We start from the raw sequence: 21,876 nt of genomic DNA on the forward strand, positions 1-21,876 counted from the left end.
CCGCACCTTCATCATCGCATATCGCGCGGTATTGATCAGGGAACATGTCAAACGAAAACGGACCTTGCGCCCACTGTTTCTGGTGCGAGGAGTGCTCATTTTGCCAGCCAACTACACATCTGTTCAGCCAGGCAGGCTCTCGCAAAATGAGAGGCGAGACCAGCTCTCGCGAGAGATCGAGTCATGAGTAGTCTGCGAGGGTCGGGCGGGGAGGGGGAACGGAAAGGTTCCCGCCGAAAAGACGCGGGCGGCATTAGCAGAGCTGCCGGCGCCACGGTCGCGTCGTACTCTCTCGCATGAGCATATCTCCGTCTCGCTCTACTGGCTGCCAGACCAACCAGCGATATGCGCGCTGTCACCTGTTTGCTGTCACTGTGCTTCACGTACTTCGCCCACGCCCAGCGTAATGGTAAGCTGCGTTTACTAACTTTCAGCACACCTAAGTAATGTTCACCGAACACAGTAAACGCGATGTGAGGGTCAACGCTCTCGCCGCCGCTCTGACAGTGTTCTATACATGTCACAAACACTAGTGAAACACGCATAGTAGCCGTAGTAACACAACATGTGTTGGACAAAAACTTTTCTGTTTACTATGTTGTTGTTGTTGTTGTTGTTGTGGTCTTCAGTCCAGAGACTGGTTTGATGCAGCTCTCCATGCTGCTCTATCCTGTGCAAGCCTCTTCATCTCCCAGTACCTATTGCAACCTACATCCTTCTGAATCTGTTTAGTGTATTCATCTACGATTTTCACCCTCCACGCTCCCTTCAATACTAAATTGGTGATCCCTTGATGCCTCAGAACATGTCCTACCAACCGATCCCTTCTTCTGGTCACGTTGTGCCACAAACTCCTCTTCTCCCCAATTCTATTCAGTACGTCCTCATTAGTTATGTGATCGACCCATCTAATCTTCAGCATTCTTCTGTAGAACCACATTTGGAAAGCTTCTATTCTCTTTTTGTCTAAACTATTTATCGTCCACGTTCCACTTCCATACATGGCTACACTCGATACAAATACTTTCAGAAACGACTTCCTGAAACTTAAATCTATACTCGATGTTAACAAATTCCTCTTCTTCAGAAATGCTTTCCTTGCCATTGCTAGTCTATATTTTATATCCTCTCTACTTCGACCATCATCAGTTATTTTGCTCCCGAAATAGCAAAACTCATTTACTACTTTAAGCGTCTTATTTCCTAATCCCCGGAGCCTCACCGGATTTAATTCTACTACATTTCATTATCCTCGTTTTGCTTTTGTTGGTGTTCATCTTATATCCTCCTTTCAAGACACTGTCCATTCCGTTCAGCTGCTCTTCCAGGTCCTTTGCTGTCTCTGATAGAATTACAATTACTGTTACTATGTAATAGTGTACTTCTGTCCCATTTGCCAGTCTCATCACAACTGACGCTTGCGCATCTGTTTACGTCAACCTCATCACCTGCACATGATGCTAAAACCCCCTGGTGCCAACACGAAGCGTCTAGCAGAAGCAGTGCGCCACCGTGTTGGCCGACTGAGCACAAATCAAATGTTGCTGAAGTGGTCACTTGCGCTTTGTCTAATTCCAGAGATACTACTACACAGCTTGCAGTTCTTCCGATTACTCCCGTTATCTGTTACATCTGTGAAATCCGAAAATACCATTGTTTTGTCTTCGCGTTTACAAAAAAGGCCTGTAAAACCGTTCCAGATATCTAGTATTTCTCTATACTGCTAACATGTTCAGCACATATCTGTCCTTAGTTTCGTGGATAGTTATTTCGACTGTGTCCAGTACGTCAAATTTTTTTCATTTCCATTCAAAGAGAAAAATTTACAAGTATTTCTCTAACAGTGTAGAAAAGTGCTACAAAACGGAGACAGATGCTCGACTAGCGCTCGATAAGTAGGATCCCACTTAAAAACATTTAGATATTAATGTAGGGGGGCATATAAGATCTGTGTCTCATGAAGACACTGGCAACACAAAAACACTAGCAATAATCTAGTTCTTAGATTTAGTAAAGTAGATATTGACCCAATGTTTTAGTGTGTGTTTATACCTGACCGTATATGGCAAATGATTCCATTCCCTTTAACATTTGCTCACTTGTGTATACGTGATTAACTGTTCTGACCTGCAGTAAGTACATAGCCTGGAGTTGACCGTACGTCCCCTTTATCTAGCCGAGAACGCCTTCACTGTTTGTCCAATATATCTTCCGTTGAACATTGTGCACTGTATACACCTGGTCTTCATACTGTCCTCATACTTCCACTTCTTGTTCTGTACCATTAAAATGTTCGGCTGTAAAAATATTTCAACGTTGTTCTGCTTGAAGGTATTTGATCTCCTTGTTTTTAATGTTATCGTAGAACAATGTGATTACTTTTTTCGTTTTTTTTTCTGTGCTAGTTCCTTCGTATCCTTCTTCTATTCTTGTGCATTGCTTGATTTACAATATATACGTTATTGCTGTTAATAATGATAAACTCGGTCTGTTCATGTTCATAAATCAACGGTACCATCCACTGATCGGCCGAATGTCGTTAAAAGGCAGTGTGTGTGATGCTCATAGTCGACTACCGTGCACTCTATGCGCTGCATTTGCCTCCTACAACCCAGGTTGCCGCACAGTCAAATCGGCCTTGATATATAATTCGTTGAGTGTCTATCGCCGGTATGCCTCAGCCGTGGCTACGTGATGTCAACACTTGCAGTCGTCCTGTGCTGTAGTTCACCCAAGTAGGAAACATTATTTGTACGATATTGAACATTACTCCACCATGCCTGGATAGCCGAACGCGTTAACGCGCAATTTGCGAGATTCGGGGAGACGAACGTGCCCCGGATCGAACTAGCGATAATAGCTGGTGCAGCCTGCTAGCTTGGATATGGCTTTTAGGTGGTTTCGCACATCCAACTAAAATGCTGGTACCCACCTTTCACATCAAACACAAGTTACAAAATCATTCAGAAAACGTTCTCACGCTTCAGCATGAGGTTTTCAGTACACGCAGACAATCCCGGGATGGATTGGGGAGAGGAGAGTGGTGACATCAGAAAGAACAACCAGCCACCAACCACCTAGGCCGCCTTCTCACGGAGCCACAAAGTAAAACCTCCCAGCGGCGCTTCCGCTGGCAAGCATTGATTTAAATGGGCACTTTCAGACGGCTGGCGGAATCTTGCTTCAGATCAGCGGCCTCAATACATCAATTCGGTAGTGCTGTTGATCGGCCAAGCAGCCGTTTGTCAACAGTCGCCTCGTGAAGTACTGGGATTGCTGCTCACAAGGGAACCTCCCCATCGCACCCCCCTCAGATTTAGTTATAAGTTGGCACAGTGGAAAGGCCTTGAAAAACTGAACACAGATCAATCGAGAAAACAGGAAGAAGTTGTGTGGAACTATGAAAAAATAAGCAAAATATACAAACTGAGTAGTCCACGTGATAGATAAGCAACATCAAGGCCAATACGAGTTTAGTAGCTCTGTGGTCCCGTGGTTAGCGTGAGCAGCTGCGGAACGAGAGGTCCTCGGTTCGAGTCTTCCACCAAGTGACAATTTTAATTTTTTATTTTCAGTTTGTGTCAGACTCTTGTTTTCATAGCTTTTTTGGGAGTGATTATCACATCCACAAGAAAACCTAAATCGCGCAAGGTAGAAAAATCTTTTTACCCATTCGCCAAGTGTACAAGTTAGGTGGGTCGAAAACATATTCCTGTCATGTGACGCACATGCCGTCACCAGTGTCGTATAGAATATATCAGACGTATTTTCCTGTGGAGGAATCGGTTCACCTATGACCTTGCGATCAAATGTTTTCTGTTCCCATTGGAGAGGCTCGTCCTTTCGTCTACTAATCGCACGGTTTTGCGGTGCGGTCGCAAAACACAGACACTAAACTTATTACAGTGAACAGAGACGTCAATGAACGAACGGACAGATCATAACTTTGCGAAAATAAAGAAAGTAAAATTATAAGTCGACGGAAGACTTGAACCAAGGACCTCTCGGTCCGCAGCTACTCACGCTAACCACGGGACCACGGCGCTCCTTGACTTCCACTGTCCTTGACGTTGCCTATCTCAGCATGGACTACTCAGTTTGTATATTTTACTAATTTTTTTCATAGTTCCACACAATTTCTTCCTGTTTTCTCGATTGATCTGTGTTCAGTTTTTCAAGGCCTATCCACTGTGCCAAGTTATAACTAAATCTGAGGGGGGTGCGATGGGGAGGTTCCCTTGTCAATGTTATTTGGTAGTACAGCCGTGTATGTCATACTACCACTATTTGCCAGAGAGGGAAATCAATACAGAAGACTGAAATTAAAATTTTCACCCGATGACGAACGCAAACGTTCTTCGGAATAGACGTCCATTCACGAATGTTACGCACATTTCTTTACGCTTGTGTTAGATCTGTTGGCCGGCCGAAGTGGCCGAGCGGTTCCAGGCGCTACATTCTGGAACTGCGCGACCGCTACAGTCGCAGGTTCGAATCCTGCCTCGGGCATGGATGTGTGTGATGTCCTTAGGTTTAAGTAGTTCTAAGTTCTAGGTGACTGATGACCACGGAAGTCCCATAGTGCTCAGAGCCATTTGATTTTGTTGGGTCTGTTGACATGTCACGTAACATACAGGTACGCAAAGTGTCCTCAGATCTGTACGTCTCGATCACGAACAAAACTGTGCAACACACAAGGTTTTGTGATATCATCAGCAAATTCTAGATACATTCGAAGGCCGATCAAAATTTCTGTATTCTGTATTCAACTTGTCTTCCAGCCCTGCAGAGTCTGTGCCTGAAAATTCCTTAAAAGGAAATTGTCGCTGTATAAACGCAGCAAGAAAGATGACAAACCGAAAGGTTAATCACCAAGAGGAAAGAAATGACAGCCGTCACATAAGTGGCTGCTTTGAGGAAATTTAGTTTCATTGTCAGCTAATTTCTTCAGAAGCTATCAGATCTTGAACACAGATCAATCAGGCGCGATCTCCTGTTGCTTCAACGTCAGTGAACATGAGTTGTGGTGGGAATCCCATATGGCGAATAACAATATCGAGAAAATGTTTATGGTTTACTAAAGCGACCCACAGTCAACTGTCTTGATGACGAATATACGTTTACCATTTGTACCCGCAACAGAATTGGGTAAATTGGATGCCTTTCTAATAAACCTTGAACAGTTCTTCTTTCGAGAAATGGTGGCACCCAGGATTTTCTCTTAAATGACCGCTTTTTCATTTTCTCGTTCAATATGAGAAGTAAAATAGAGGCAACCTGCTGATCAGGCTCCATGACGGAACCGAAGCACTGAGACGCGGCAGATCAAAGCGGCATAGCGCGACGACAAAAGTAGCCGCTGTTCCTTGCGGTAGCGCTACGCCGCCCAGTGCCGTGTGAACACTCCGTGAGTTGCAGGGAAGCGCTTCTCGGTAGCCTCGTGTGAATGGGTTCAATGATTTGTCGGCCATATAACAATGCTGGCCCCTTAGAGAAACAGGAACAGACTAAGAACAAGTGGAAGAAGAAGATTCACACTAGACAGTGCTGCCTTCGAGAACCATATTTCGTGAGTGATCTTCGAAATGCGATGACGTATGCGTCTTGTACCGATTATCACGCTACGTTCGAAATCTGTTAACTCGAGACACCTGCCATGCTTGGTACACGCCTGTCTGAAACAAACTGCTCAGATACCTTACAATACTCTCCAGTATCTTAGTTTTTTTATCAGTTCAATGTATAGGTCTTCTACACTTCTGTCTCTGACTGGTATATAATTCATTTTTTGTGTGTTAATTGACATTCTCACTCTTCGTAACCTGCTTCAACTTTTGCAGTTTCGTTACGTTTAAATAAATCAATCGAATGTTGGAGACATACTGGAAATGTAATTAAAGTGTTGGCGGTTCTTTTGGTGCTTCCACTGCAACGGCCAGGGTTGGTAATCTAGTCTCGTACTTTATATTTTAAAATCTTGAAAAAATTGTTTATATTGATTTCGTATATCAAATTGCGTAAATGTTTTAAATTTTTCAGTAAAACTTAACCCAAAAATTTAAGTCTAGTAGTAACTGACTTTCTGCAACAAATGTCATATTCATATTTTCAGGTTTAGCTCCCTTCTTACACATCTACGGAATTTTAAACTGTATGTTGAGAACGAAAACCACCGAAATTTATATAGTTTTTAAATTTTTTGTGGTGGTCATAAAGTACCCATGCACTTGGTTTAAACACTGCGTAAAATACGTTGGCTCGTGCTTAAAGATACTTTCAGATTCTGTACCCCACTTACACTTAAGTACTTATTTAAAAAGTCTCTTGTTAATAAAAGTTAAACACATTTAACGAAATATGATTTTTTAGGTTTTTTTGGTGGTGGGCACAAAGTACCGCTCAGCACTCCCCCCCCCCCCACCCCCCTTTGTATTGGGCGTTATGGAAAATGCTTTGTTATTGCTAGGGTTAACTTTGCGCATTCATTTGTGACAACATTGTGGCGGATTTAGATTCTAACACAAATTCCTCCATTCTGCAACTAGTGGACCACTAATTGAACTGCCTAGAATACGCTTCACGGGTCGGCTAAATTTTTGTCACAGGTTAATCCTCTTTCCTTTCTGACTCCATATCCTGTCCAACAATTGACAGGAAGGATACAGCAAAGAGTACTAATTAACTAAAGCCTCTGGGATGTCAATAAAGACGTATCAAAAACAAATGAGCTCCATTAACTCGAAAAATAGAATTTTCGTGTAAAATAAAGATGAATAAGGTATCAGAATCACGGCATGCAACTTTCACACGGTAACACAATGCTAATGTGGACCATATATTATTTTATCCATAATGTTAAGTAGAGGACGTTTCGCCTTCAGACAGGTAACTTACATTGTCTGATCAAAAGTATCCGGACACATTCAATGGACATTGATATGGGGTGTGTCCATCTTTCGCCTTTATAACGGCTTCAACTGTTGGGGACACTTTCAGTGAAGTGTCTGAATGTCTGTGGAGTAGACTTGGCCACTGTTTCTATGTTTCGATACAGTGTATCGATACGTGGAACTGTTTCAGTGTTTCGGAACGGCTGTGGTTCACTGTTTCGAAACAGCGGTGTTTCATTCCGCCCTTGTCTCGATCTCGAGCCAGACACAGAAACTGTATCGTTGTTTCAAAATAAGGCTGTTTCAGTCCACCTGTGCTTGGAACGGACTGATTGTATCGAAACAGTGATGTTTCATTCCGCTCTGTGTCGGACGAGATTCGGGCTCGGCACAGGTACTGAAACACAGCATAACACTTCGTGAAACACTTTCAAGAGTGTCGAAATCTTTTTGACAAGCAATAGCATGAAGCTTAAGATGTCCGAAAATAAAGCTTCGTTTCTAGCTAAAGCTTCGTTTCTAGCTGACTATCCTATTCCGAAATGGCGTAACATCTGCTTTATAAACACTAACTAAACAATAAAACAACGCATACTATTCACATTCAAAATAATAAATATGTGAAAATCATTCAGTTAAATTACAATTTTTTATAACATATTCTTCTCTGTTCATGTACTGTAATCATATTAAGAAACGCAAGTAAGCCTGCAACATTTTGAATAAAAAAGGCGTAGAGTGACAGTTATTAGACATATACATAAATTTGATGTAGGTATAATTGCAAGCATCTGTTTGACATATCACTGATAGTGTAATGGTGAACGGGAAGGACTAGGAAGCATGGTGAATGTATAGTAACGGTTCGAAACACCTTGAAAGACAAAATTTTTTTGTTATATTTTGTTATTTATTCGAATTATTTGGCGTTATTTGTGAGTCTATAGTGACTGTGCCTATTATCCTCAATGATTCCCTTTGTGTGCATGGAAAGAAGCAGGATGGGTATATTACCCATACTAATGGAATGTGGGAACCCCAGTAGCATATCCGTTGTTTCTGCAGTTTGCTCCCACCTCCAGTTCCGTTCGTGGTGGTTCTTCTGTCTTCAGCTATGGCTGCCCTCAGCCAATTGAAAAGTATGAAAGTCACACGACACGAAAGCAGTGCATTTGCTGCAGGAAATACGAAACTGCCAAGACGCCTAAGTGATAGTTTCATACTTTCTGCTACATGATTAGTGCTCTCGCACCTCATTTGTGTTTATATGGACATACTTACACAGTAGACATTCAAGGTGATAAAATGTGTAGGTTTATTAGATTACAAAACACAAATTGTTTCACTGTTTCGAAACAGCGTATCGAAACATTACATTGTACTGTTTCATTTGTTTCGAAACAGTTACGTGTTTCAGTTTGCCCATCTCTACTGTGGAGGAATGGCTGCCCGTTCTTTCTCAGAAGCCGAAACCAGAGAAGTTAGTTATGTTGGACGGTAGGGTCTGGAGCGAAGCTGACTCTTAATATAAAATCAGATTTCAGAACGAAACTAGACTCAGCTGTTCAAAACTGTATAGAATCACTTTAATCTCAACAATACTTTACCGCAGACAATAAGTTCGATGTTTTTGAACATTGTTGTTTGTACTGTTAGTTTCTTTCTAACTGTCCAGTAAAACTTGAGAGCTTATGACTGTAGGTTCAGTTACGTGCCTTGTACGTGATCGATTATTTTTAATGAAGTATGGCTAAATGACAAAGAACTTGCAGTTTTAACAGTGACTGGGAGCAGCAGTATTACTTTGTCGAATTTAAAGGAAACCCGTGTGTTTATTGTGTAACAGTAGTGTCTCTGTTCCCAAGGAAAGTAACGTAGAACGTAATTTTGCGACAAAACACACTAACTTTAATTGCGAGATTCTAAAATAAGAAAACATAAAGTTATCACTAACATTGTAATCCAACAGTAATGGGTCTCTTCCCCTGCAGAAATATTAAGCCACGCTGCCTCTATAACTGTTCATAATTTCGAAACAGTTGCCGGTGCCAGATCTCGCGCAGGAACTAACCTCTCGATTACGTCCCACAGATGTTCCATGGGATTCATGTCGGGTTACCTGGGTGGCCAAAGCATGCGCTCAAATTGTCCAGAATATTCTTCAAACCAATCGCGAACAATTGTGGCCCGGCTCCATGACGTCATTATTTGGGAACATGAAGTCCATGAAGGCTGCATATGGTGTCCAAGTAGCCGAACACAACCACTTCAAGTCACTGATCTTTTCATTGCTACCACCAACTCTTAACAACTGAATTGGGGACTCATATTACCAGGCCACGGTTTTCTAGTACTCTAGGGTCCAACCGATAAGGTCACGAGCCTAAAAGAGGCGCTGCAGGCGATGTCGTGATGTTAATAAAGGCACTCGCGTCGGTCGTCTGCTACCATAGGACATTAACGCCGAATTTCGCCGCACTGTACTAACGGATATGTCCGTCGTACGTTGTTGTTGTTGTTGTTGTTGTTGTTGTGGTCTTCAGTCCTGAGACTGGTTTGATACAGCTCTCCATGCTACTCTATCCTGTGCAAGCTTCTTCATCTCCCAGTACCTACTACAACCTACATCCTTCTGAATCTGCTTAGTGTATTCATCTCTTGGTCTCCCTCTACGATTTTTACCCTCCACGCTGCCCTCCAATGCTAAATTTGTGATCCCTTGATGGCTCAAAACATCTCCTACCAACCGATCCCTTCTTCTAGTCAAGTTGTGCCACAAACTTCTCTTCTCCCCAATCCTATTCAATACCTCCTCATTAGTTACGTGATCTACCCACCTTATCTTCAGCATTCTTCTGTAGCACCACATTTCGAAAGCTTCTATTCTCTTCTTGTCCAAACTAGTTATCGTCCATGTTTCCCTTCCATACATGGCTACACTCCATACAAATACTTACAGAAACGACTTCCTGACACTTAAATCTATACTCGATGTTAACAAATTTCTCTTCTTCAGAAACGATTTCCGTGCCATTGCCAGTCTACATTTTATATCCTCTCTACTTCGACCATCATCAGTTATTTTACTCCCTAAATAGCAAAACTCCTTTACTACTTTAAGTGTCTCATTTCCTAATCTAATCCCCTCAGCATCACCCGATTTAATTTGACTACATTCCATTATCCTCGTTTTGCTTTTGTTGATGTTCATCTTATATCCTCCTTTCAAGACACTGTCCATTCTGTCCATGCTGTCTCTGACAGAATTACAATGTCATCGGCGAACCTCAAAGTTTTTAATTCTTCTCCATGAATTTTAATACCTACTCCGAATTTTTCTTTTGTTTCCTTTACTGCTTGCTCAATATACAGATTGAATAACATCGGGGAGAGGCTACAACCCTGTCTCACTCCTTTCCCAACCACTGCTTCCCTTTCATGCCCCTCGACTCTTATAACTGCCATCTGGTTTCTGTACAAATTGTAAATAGCCTTTCGCTCCCTGTATTTTACCCCTGCCACCTTCAGAATTTGAAAGAGAGTATTCCAGTTAACGTTGTCAAAAGCTTTCTCTAAGTCTACAAATGCTAGAAACGTAGGTTTGCCTTTTCTTAATCTTTCTTCTAAGATAAGTCGTAAGGTTAGTATTGCCTCACGTGTTCTAACATTTCTACGGAATCCAAACTGATCTTCCCCGAGGTCCGCTTCTACCAGTTTTTCCATTCGTCTGTAAAGAATTCGCGTTAGTATTTTGCAGCTGTGACTTATTAAACTGATAGTTCTGTAATTTTCACATCTGTCAACACCGTCGTACGTACCACGTTGATTTCTATGGTTATTTAACGCAATGTTGCCTGTCTGTTAGCACTGACCACTCTACACAAACACCGCTGATCTCGGTCGTTAAGTGAAGGTCGACGGCCACTGTGTTGTATGTGGTGAGAGGTAATGCCTGAAATTTAGTTTTCTTGGCACGCTCTTGACACTGTGGATCTGCGAATACTGAATTCCCTTACGATTTCCGAAATAGAATGTCCAAAGCGTCTAGCTCCAACTACCAATCGGCGTATAAAGTCTGTTAATTCCCGTCGTGCGGCCGTAACCACGCCGGAAACCGTTTTACATGAATCATATGAGTACATATGACCGCTCCTTCAATGCATGCCCTTTTCTACCTTGTATGCGCGATACTACCGCCATTTGTATATTTGCGTATCGCTATCCCATCACTTTTGTCACTTCAGTATAAGTGCTCGATCAGCGTCTGCGTCGTCATCCAAATATTTGAACTTCCATCTCGATGAACTTGTCGAGTCGGCTTCACGACCCTTTGGCGGCAAAATGTGTCAACATCGCTGCTTATTTATTCAAGCAGCTCCTCATTTGGCCTCTTGAGGGCTAAAGCACTCAACTACAGGTCTTCTCGTTCCAGATGCATCAGAAGTAGTCGGCAGGGACAGAACTAGAGATGGGTCGAACTCGTTGATTCCCGTGAACTACTTCATTCATTTCACTCTTTGCCGTGAAGCGTTCATTCGTGAAGTACGGAAGCCTGGCGAAGTTGCCCAGTTCGCCGCTCAGCCGCGGCTACGCTCGCTTCGCCTCGCTCGTACAATAAAGGTTCGTAATACTTAATAATTTTACCAACAGATGGCCAACTATGCAGTAACGTGCACGCAACGTTTTACGCTCTTACAGCGTCTGAGCTAACTTAAATAGAGCGTGGTCGAAGGGGACAAAGGAAAGATAAACAGAGAAGCCTGTCACATATAAAGAGGGTATTACATTTAATCTTGCTCGACATTTTCTCATGAAACGCCCAAAAAAGTCTTTATCAGCCAAGTGAAACATTATTTGTTGTATTCATGGACTGAAAAACTAGGGCTACCAACAAAATGCAGTCCAATTTCATGTTCCTTTTAAAATTTAGGCCGTGCGGTTAAAGGCGCTGCAGTCTGGAACCGCAGGACCGCTACGGTCACAGGTTCGAATCCTGCCTCGGGCATGGATGTTTGTGATGTCCTTAGGTTAGTTAGGTTTAACTAGTTCTAAGTTCTGGGGGACTAATGACCTCAGCAGTTGAGTCCCATAGTGCTCAGAGCCATTTGAACCATTTTTTTTTAATTTAATTCAAAATAGAGTGAGTATGTTTACCACTGTCACAAAGTCTATATATCTACGTTAAGTAATTATTCAGAAGTTTTCCTGTAGATTTTATTTTGTTGAGAATAATATAACCCTCCAAATTCAAAACGTAAACTGTCACCTGTAGTAATTGATACGATTTCAGGTAAAATCCCTCTTTCAGTGTTATTAACAAAACTTTTATTTTCATGTTGGCTGTGCGTGCTCACACAGCCAGCCTCTTCGTTTGTATCTGTAATATTAATTTGTCCGAAAGCGCTGCCAACGGTAGGCTACCGGTAGACGCGAAGTATAACTGAACTGCACAAATAGTCACGGGTAATGATGTCAGCACTGCAGGAAGCAGCTGACGTTTTCTTCCCATCGCCCCTCACCTCCCCAACCCATCGCAAACCTATAGTTTCCCACAAACGTCGCGCGATTCGTCGACTGGCAGTAGAGGGGGGACTGAAGTTAAGGGAGAATGAGTGACGTAACGCCGATGTAATGGGATGAGGGAGAGGGGAAGAGAGTGAGTGAACTTGAAGGAAGTGTGGAGTGTGTTATCTGCGAAGAGTTTGAAGTACCAGTTCATTGAAATTGAGTGGTTAGTTCACACTTCACTGGAGTGAAGCGTTCATTTGAACGACTCATTCACGAGCTCCACATCACTAGACAGAACACACAAACTCCGCGTCTGTGCAGCGAGTACAGCTGGCTGCTGATTCCGTCTGGCATTGTTGATGCGATAATGTGATTTGTGAAACGCCCATGCTCTGCGGAAGGTGTTATAGTCCGATCCACGAACGATGGCGCTTCGCGCATATCGAGGCACAAAGCGGGATGACGCTGTTGACGATTCCAAGCGACGGTTGCGGTACGCGCATGGGCATGGTTCAAATGGCTCTAAGCACTATGGGACTTAACATCTGAGGTCATCAGTCCCCTAGAACTTAAAACTACTTAAGCCTAACCTAAGGACATGACACACATCCATGCCCGAGGCAGGATTCGAACCTGCGACCGTAGCAGCAGCGACATGGGCATGCTTTCCGCTTGAAAGAAGCGTACGTATATCCTGCAAATTACGTCTCTCGCTTGCCTGTACAGAATTTATTACTTACCACCAGCATCAGCGATAACAACTCGCAACAAATGAAATATAAATCCACGAAACAACTCGCTACGATCACGTTTAATGCTCGCATTAGCAACGGCGTTCAGAACAGAGCGCTCAAAACGCTACTGAACAGTCTTGAACTGTCAGAGTATGCTTGAAGTAGGCGCGCAGAAGAAGCATAAACTCGACCGTCATCGTTCGTGTAAGAAAGTGGTTGTTGAAATCTCTTATTACCATTATAACCTCAAAACGGGGAGAAAACTGAACTATATAGAAAGCTATTGTAGTATTCAGCTGCTTACTTTGTTAAGACATATGTAGATCAGTGAAGATTGTTCGCGTCTCGAATACCAAATGGTGTAGCTATTGCAAAAGTAATAGTTGGAAATGTTTCTTTAAAATAGTTGTCAATCGAAGTGGTGTTCATATAGCCAAAATAATTAAAAAAGTCACTTTTGTTTCCGAAGCACCTGGATGCATAAATCTGATCAGCTTTCTCTCTCGTTTACTTTTATGGTGGCCAGAGTATTAGCGCCATTTCTAAGCGGATGCTTGCATAAACTGAAACGTCCTGAACGGTGTCGCCCATCAGATGTTCTGGTGGTAACGAGACTTGAATGTTTACACATCGTTATGCTACTGCAGCGATAGCATCATCGAAAGATAAGACGCCCTGTAATTCCCCTAATTCTGAAGTTAGCTTGTAATCTGAACCGATGAGTCATGTGACTTTTACGTCATTCCAATCACGTGATGCAGATACTCCAAAGCACTGGAATCGGGACTTCACGTCGTTCTATCCCAGTATTCCAAGAAAATCCCTGTGAAATAATGAGCAGACAAGAGATTTCAACACTAACTGATAAGAAAAGTCCGTTTGTGACACTCAAGATGCCAATTCTAATAATTCTGAAAGATAACTGACTTACATGTTATGGTTTAATGAAAACTACTCTCAGAATGAGACGGTACGTAATTTCTAGATTATACGATGGTTATTATGAAATGATCAAAGCTGTGGGTTATCCTTATCGAGGTGAGTACGCCGAAATGCATGTGTAGATGATCCGGCAACTGTTCTTTTCGAACACAGCGACAATAACAGTCAGGAACACCTCGTTCATCTTTTGTAATACTGTCGTCGCAAGACAAGGTTGCCTATCTCTCCATCATTGTTAGTTGTATATAGTGAGCACGTTAAAGACGTGCGCCCTCATAGCTAATGGGTTAGCGCAGCAGAATGCCATTCGCGGGGCCCGGTAGAAGATTTTCTCCGCTCGGGGACCGAGTGTTGTATTGTCTTTATCATCATTTCATCCTCATCGACACGCAAGTCGTTGAAGAGGCGTCAGCTAAAAAGACTTATCGCAGGCGACCGGTCTACCCTACGGGAGGCCCTAACCAAACGCACATATCATTTCATTAATTTATATGAGGGAGCTTCTTGAGGACTAGTATGACGGCATCGTTGTTGGTGGCAGAAAAATTATCAATCCCAGGTACGCAGACGACACTGATAATTGCAAGAGAAGAACGTCTGGAACGAAGCAGAGAGTATGAAATCAACAACACAAAGACTGTTGTAGATCTCTCTAATGACAACAAACCTGACATCACAAAAATTTCTGGCTAAGAGGTCGACAGTCGCTTCGAGTTTTTAGGGTCTGTTGATACTGATACTGCAGTGAGATTCGTAGGGCGCTTCTCGATTGCGTGACATTCCACAAGAAAACTTGCTCGCATCTGAAAGGAAACCTCCACGACAATGCTCACCCTCGTCCGAATTCTATGCAGCAGAAACTTAGACAATGAAGACGACGGATCGTCATCGGATTGATGGTCTGGAAATGTGGTGCTATAGAAGAGTGTTTCTCAGTCGTTCAGTATTCGCGACCAAATTTTCAGTCATAATTTCATCGTACCTTGCGCCCTCCCCCACTTTTCCTCGTGCCATAATAAAATATGTATATTGAGTATTTTGACGCTAAGGATACAGGGTGTTAATTATTGAACTATATGAAAAAACGTAAATTATTTACAAACTACGGCTTGGATAGACTTTATTCAACATGTAAATCTCACAACAGATATTCGTATTTAGGTCATGACATGTTCAATATACCTGTCATTATTGGCGAGGATGTGACGCAGACGAATAGCGAAATTCTGCACGACCCTCTGAAGTGTCGGAACATCGATGCTGTCGATGACCTGAATGGCTGTTTTCAGCCCAGTAGTGGTTTTGGGGTTATTGCTGTACACGTTGTCTTTAATATAGCCCCACAAAAAGGAGTCGCATGTGTTCAGATTCGGAGTACATGGCGGTCAATCGAGGCCCATACCAGAGGAAGAATTCGGTCCCCAGAGTGCTCCTCAAGGACATGAAAAACTCTTCTGCTTTGATGGAGTCGAGCTCCGTCTTGCATGAACCACATCTTGTCGGAATCAGGGTCGCCTTGGATAATGGGGATGAAATTATCTTCCAAAACCTTCACGTACCGTTCGGTCGCCGCGGTGCCATCAAGAAATGTCGCACCGATTATTCCCTGAGTGAACATTGCACACCACACAGTCACCCGTTGAGGATGAAGAGACTTCTCGATCGCGAAATGCGAATATCAGCCCCCCAAATGCGCCAATTTTGATTATTGACGAACTCATTCAAACTAAAGTGGGCTTCGTCGCTAAACCAAATGCGTACGCGAATACTAATTCCCATCACGCCTTGCGGCCTACCGTGTAGTTTGAACGTCCTAACTCAAACCGTTCAGGAGTTACGACGATTTTGTTTCATATAGTTCAGTAATTGTCACAAGGTACAAAGCTTACAAACCGAATATGCAAGTTTGTTGCCATTTCGCAATACCGATCCGGTACATTAACAACAGGATCAGTGTACCTCTGTTGCTCTGCGAGCAACAGCCGAAGAACAAGTCTTCATAGACTTCATAACAATTAGGGAAATCAAAAGACTATTTAGCAATTTAAATCACTGGATTTTGGGCAGAGATGAATTGATGAGTTTTCTGCACTGAAAACAAGAGCATTTCGTGTACCGTTACCATTTTAGAAATCATATCTTTGCCAATTTTCTGCGTTGTCTGCTTTACAGACAAAGTATAGCTCTCAGCTAAACATGGAAAAAGAACTCAAGAGTATCTATTTCTAACATTAAATCCTCCTTCGAAAATCTTTGCTCTGCTTGCCAGGTCAAGAGAGTCTCTAGTAAGTACAAAACTAATTTTTGATTCAGTATTGAAAAGTTAATCATTAAATTCATTGTGCAGTATTGATTGAGGCCTATTTATAAGTGGATTATATCAGTGTAAATGTGAATTTTAATTTATTATTTTAGAATGCATTTTGTTTTGCTTTCCTTTCACAGTTTAATGAATTTCTGAATTCGTATTGTTTTCTTTTCAGAAAGCTCTCCCCTCCCCCAATTTAGTGTTAAAATGCCCCCCGCCCCCACCCCCTCAGGGGAGAGGGCGGCGGCGTGTGGTCCTCTACAGTCGAGTCAACATCAGTAAATCCCAGACCCCTTACAGCGCTTTTTACAGCTTTCAATTGCGAAACGCAACCGGCTGTAGGCGAAAACAATCGATATTCATAGGGCTATGTAGAGACGGTGTCATAGACACGCTTACAAAATCGTGTTGTAGAAAGTAGCTGCGTCAATCCTACAAAAACTGTCCGGGATATTACACTCCAAACACAGCTCATATTTGTGTTTTTGTTTCTAACAGGAAATTAGAAAAATGAATATTCCGCCAAAGCTGCGTTTGTCAGCTACTTTCAAAATGAAAGAAGAGCCCTACAAATTACTTTAAGGCTGACAGCTGCGTTGGAAGTAGCGGGGTGAGGCTCACACGCGGGCAAAGGTATGCTATCAGCCAGTCCCAAGAGAGATGCAACAAGAGCAGCCTGTCTCAGCTGCCAACACCCACCACCACAACGACATCACCTGCACTATCCTTCAAGCTCAGACAGCTGTTCTCTGACATCGTTCGTTGCACACTGTCATTTCATTTCATTTCTTACGATTGTAGGACCGACTGACAAAAAAGTAAATTATGTGATTACGATTTCACAAACGCAGCTAAGTCAGATCGTTTTATTCGTTACAATAGGCCTATTTCGGCACACAGCCATCGTCAGATTATCTGTTAGTAAATGGCACATAATTCTTGTACAATATTTCTAATATTACAGGTAAATATTAATTATAAAATGTCAGATGGGTTTGACATCCATATATTATCGTGGTTCTGTGGGTGTCTCTTGTTTTAATTACACTCCATTAGCGTTCTTGGAGGAATAACAGTTGGTTATACTAGATATGACATGTTATCTGATATAATTTTCAGAACCGTGGCAAGACGCTGAGACCGCGCGGCTACCCTGCGCTGCTCGTTGTTTTAAGGGCTGCAAAAATGTTAGTTGATTTAGTTTTCCTTGAAAAGGCTACGCATGTAAAATTGCCCTTAAGTAAAGACGGGATTTGGTAAACACAAACAAAGGTCCCGAGTTCGAGTCTCGGTCCGGCACACAGTTTTAATCTGCTAGGAAGTTTCAAACACAATCCTGTTTATAACGATCGCAAATGCACTTTTAGTAAGCAATTGTCTTCTGATCAAAGACATGCTTGGGTCAGTTGGTGTTAAGTTTACCCGTGGTACTACAACAATTTTCCCGGTGTCAAACAGCTGGGCATTAATTGTAAACAAGGAACCGGTGAAAGACTTTCGAATTTTTACAGTTGTAAATAATGACAGTACCTGGAAAAGTGTAGTCGTTGGGATAAGGGTAGCTGGCAACAATGACAAATATGTTTGCCGTTTCGGAAGGTATATTCGTTTAGAAAAGTATGACGGGCAGTAATAATGGACTACCGCAGTGGTCATGGTTATTATCTGTGCCAATAAGGTATACAAATTATCCTGTTAATAAGTACCTTAACAGAACTAAAATGGTATTTGTAATAAGACAATATGGTTCAATTGGCTCTGAGCACTATGGGACTCAACTGCTGAGGTCATTAGTCCCCTAGAACTTAGAACTAGTTAAACCTAACTAACCTAAGGACATCACAAACATCCGTGCCCGAGGCAGGATTCGAACCTGCGACCGTAGCGGTCTTGCGGTTCCAGACTGCAGCGCCTTTAACCGCACGGCCACTTCGGCCGGCTAAGACAATATGAAAAGCGATTAATGAGATACGAGGGCAGTTCAATAAGAAATGCAACACATTTTTTTTCTCGGCCAATTTTGGTTGAAAAAACCGGAAATTTCTTGTGGAATATTTTCAAACATTCCCGCTTCGTCTCGTATAGTTTAATTGACTTCCGACAGGTGGCAGCGCTGTACGGAGCTGTTAAAATGGCGTCTGTAACGGATGTCCGCTGCAAACAACGGGCAGTGATCGAGTTTCTTTTGGCGGAAAACCAGGGCATCTCAGATATTCATAGGCGCTTGCAGAATGTCTACGGTGATCTGGCAGTGGACAAAAGCACGGTGAGTCGTTGGGCAAAGCGTGTGTCATCATCGCCGCAAGGTCAAGCAAGACTGTCTGATATCCCGCGTGCGGGCCGGCCGTGCACAGCTGTGACTCCTGCAATGGCGGAGCGTGCGAACACACTCGTTCGAGATGATCGACGGATCACCATCAAACAACTCAGTGCTCAACTTGACATCTCTGTTGGTAGTGCTATCACAATTGTTCACCAGTTGGGATATTCAAAGGTTTGTTCCCGCTGGGTCCCTCGTTGTCTAACCGAACACCATAAAGAGCAAAGGAGAACCATCTGTGCGGAATTGCTTGCTCGTCATGTGGCTGAGGGTGACAATTTCTTGTCAAAGATTGTTACAGGCGATGAAACATGGGTTCATCACTTCGAACCTGAAACAAAACGGTAATCAATGGAGTGGCGCCACACCCACTACCCTACCAAGAAAAAGTTTAAAGCCATACCCTCAGCCGGTAAAGTCATGGTTACAGTCTTCTGGGACGCTGAAGGGGTTATTCTGTTCGATGTCCTTCCCCATGGTCAAACGATCAACTCTGAAGCGTATTGTGCTACTCTTCAGAAATTGAAGAAACGACTTCAGCGTGTTCGTAGGCACAAAAATCTGAACGAACTTCTTCTTCATGACAACGCAAGGCCTCACACAAGTCTTCGCACCCGAGAGGAGCTCACAAAACTTCAGTGGACTGTTCTTCCTCATGCACCCTACAGCCCCGATCTCGCACCGTTGGATTTCCATATGTTTGGCCCAATGAAGGACGCAATCCGTGGGAGGCACTACGCGGATGATGAAGAAGTTATTGATGCAGTACGACGTTGGCTCCGACATCGACCAATGGAATGGTACCGTGCAGGCATACAGGCCCTCATTTCAAGGTGGCGTAAGGCCGTAGCATTGAATGGAGATTACGTTGAAAAATAGTGTTGTGTAGCTAAAAGATTGGGGAGTAACCTGGTGTATTACAATGCTGAATAAAACAACCCCTGTTTCAGAAAAAAATGTGTTGCATTACTTATTGAACTGCCCTCGTAGTTTCGTAAAATATGCCCTTTTGCCTGTAATACATTTTTGTGTTAAAATTCTCAGCAAATAGTAAGTTTTAGCGCAAAATCGGTATGCAATGTCAGAAGACGGTTAAAAAGTTACAAAAAACCTTTGTAATGGTACCTTATTCATTCCTGTACGATTAGTATGTGTTGAAAAAAAATGTTGGCTTGATAAATGTATGATCCACTTCGCCTAATAAAGCAGAATATTCGATTTCGCCTTCCAGGCCATTGAGGACATCGCTTCGTCGAAATTACCAATGTCAAAAGTATTTAGAGCGCGAGCACTGGGCTAACAAATACACAGGAAGCAGAACGAAAGCAGTAAGGGACACAACACAGAACATAAATAATTTAAAGCGTCTTTGCGAAGCGTAGTTACTTCAGAATCCGAAAACTGCTTGGTAGGACAATGCAAAGGCCCTTTCCTGTGCAGTATACGTGGCTACCAACAGAGGACAGGAGGCATAACGTTGGATCCTAATTTTTTCGCCCGGCACGAACAGGGCTCGGGCGCCGACCTTCCGGATAACTGCCTCACATAGTGCTGCAACATCTCAGATGGAATACCACGAATTTCGCCTTGAAGTCTTTGTTTCAATTCAGCCATTATTCTTGGCCGAGTCGTGTAGACTCGACACTTAAGGTAGTCCACAACAGAAACCACAAACGGACAAACCCGGTGATCTTGACGGCCAGGGAATGTGACTGAACCTTGGGATGACTAAACAATTCTCTGTCTGCTGCCATTTATTCCCTTGCAGTGCATGATGTCGTAACACGCTGTTGAAACCACGTCTCGTGAAGTTGTGTTATATTTTTCAATGCAGGTTGTAATCTTACTTTCCCATACATCACCATTAAATTTTCAGTCTCTTCATTAGCCTCAAAATCTCCGAGAGACGTAAGATATACAAAAAATTTTGTTACGTATCTTCATTTTCTCGTTGTTGGCAGTGGGTCTACGGGTAGATTCGTGAGGCAGCAATTTGGACTTTGTGGGTTCCAGTTGACATAATAATTGATGAAGTACTTTGTTTCTATGATTTTTTTATTTTAGTTCATTCTTCTATATAACACTGACTTCACAATCTCCATTTTCATAAAACAAAAAATTACATAATTATTGCCAAAATTAAAATTTGCATCAGAGGCCTGCCCACCACCAACTCATTCTGCGATACTAACACATTCCAAAGAGCTTGCAAAACTAAAGAGTTTACAAACTTTCTTAACAAAAGAAGAATCATCACTAAGTTATATCATTATTTTTTAAAAGAATCCAGAAGTAAAGACCGCTACGGTCGCAGGTTCGAATCCTGCCTCGGGCATGGATGTTTGTGATGTCCTTAGGTTAGTTAGGTTTAACTAGTTCTAAGTTCTAGGGGACTAATGACCTCAGAAGTTGAGTCCCATAGTGCTCAGAGCGATTTGAAACATTTTTGAATTAATTTCTTTTTATACGTTTTAGCCTGAAATACAACACATCGTATACAAAATCATATGAAATTCTTTCAGTGAAACAGCCGAGATAATGTTCACCTATACGAGATTCGAAAACATCCCTTGTATCGGCTATTTCTATAAAGAAAAGTAATGTCAGAGGAGGGTGTCCCATTACAAGGTGCAACAAAAGATGGGAACTTTCCAAAATACGGATCCGAACTGGCATTCACTGTGATTCGTTCTTCATTTACGAAAAACTAAGGCCCGATGACCACGTGTGACGAAACTGCGCACAGACTGTCACCTTGTAGACCTGTGAATGATGATCATGAACTTCATTAGGGTTGCTGTGCGCCCACTAACGGAGGATCTGTTTATTCACGTTACTTGTGAGATGAAAACCCGCCTCATCTGACATCCATAGCATGTCCAGAAGTCCGCAGTCCTTGTTTATGTTTGTTATAACTTGTTGAGAGAATCTTAATCGCAACGGGTAATCGTTCTCCTTCAGATGCCGCACGATACGCAACTTGTGAGGATGGAATTTTGATTAAAAATGGAGTATTCGGCGAAGTCACTTCCGGGACACACTCCCCGGAGCTGCTTGCCTACCACCTACACTTCGTGGTCTCCCTGAGACTGAAACGCCTACAACTTCGATATTCTGTGGCGTATGAACACATCTCGGGCATCCTGTTGGTTCATTTTTTTACAGCAGCTCCAG

The 21,876-nt window shown here is 42.6% G+C and overlaps 1 protein-coding gene across 1 annotated transcript in view; it reads left to right on the forward strand.

Annotated features, from left to right (window-relative positions):
• The first annotated feature begins 263 nt into the window (after nt 1–263).
• The window catches only part of LOC126251454 (uncharacterized), an 88,095-nt gene continuing 66,482 nt past the window's right edge, over nt 264–21,876 (forward strand). The window contains exon 1 of the mRNA XM_049951884.1: nt 264–409. Coding sequence (XP_049807841.1) covers nt 346–409 — 64 coding nt within the window. The 5' untranslated portion in view covers nt 264–345. The remainder of the gene's footprint in view (nt 410–21,876) is intronic.

Source organism: Schistocerca nitens, chromosome 4, assembly GCF_023898315.1.
Source record: "Schistocerca nitens isolate TAMUIC-IGC-003100 chromosome 4, iqSchNite1.1, whole genome shotgun sequence".
NCBI lineage: Eukaryota > Metazoa > Arthropoda > Insecta > Orthoptera > Acrididae > Schistocerca > Schistocerca nitens.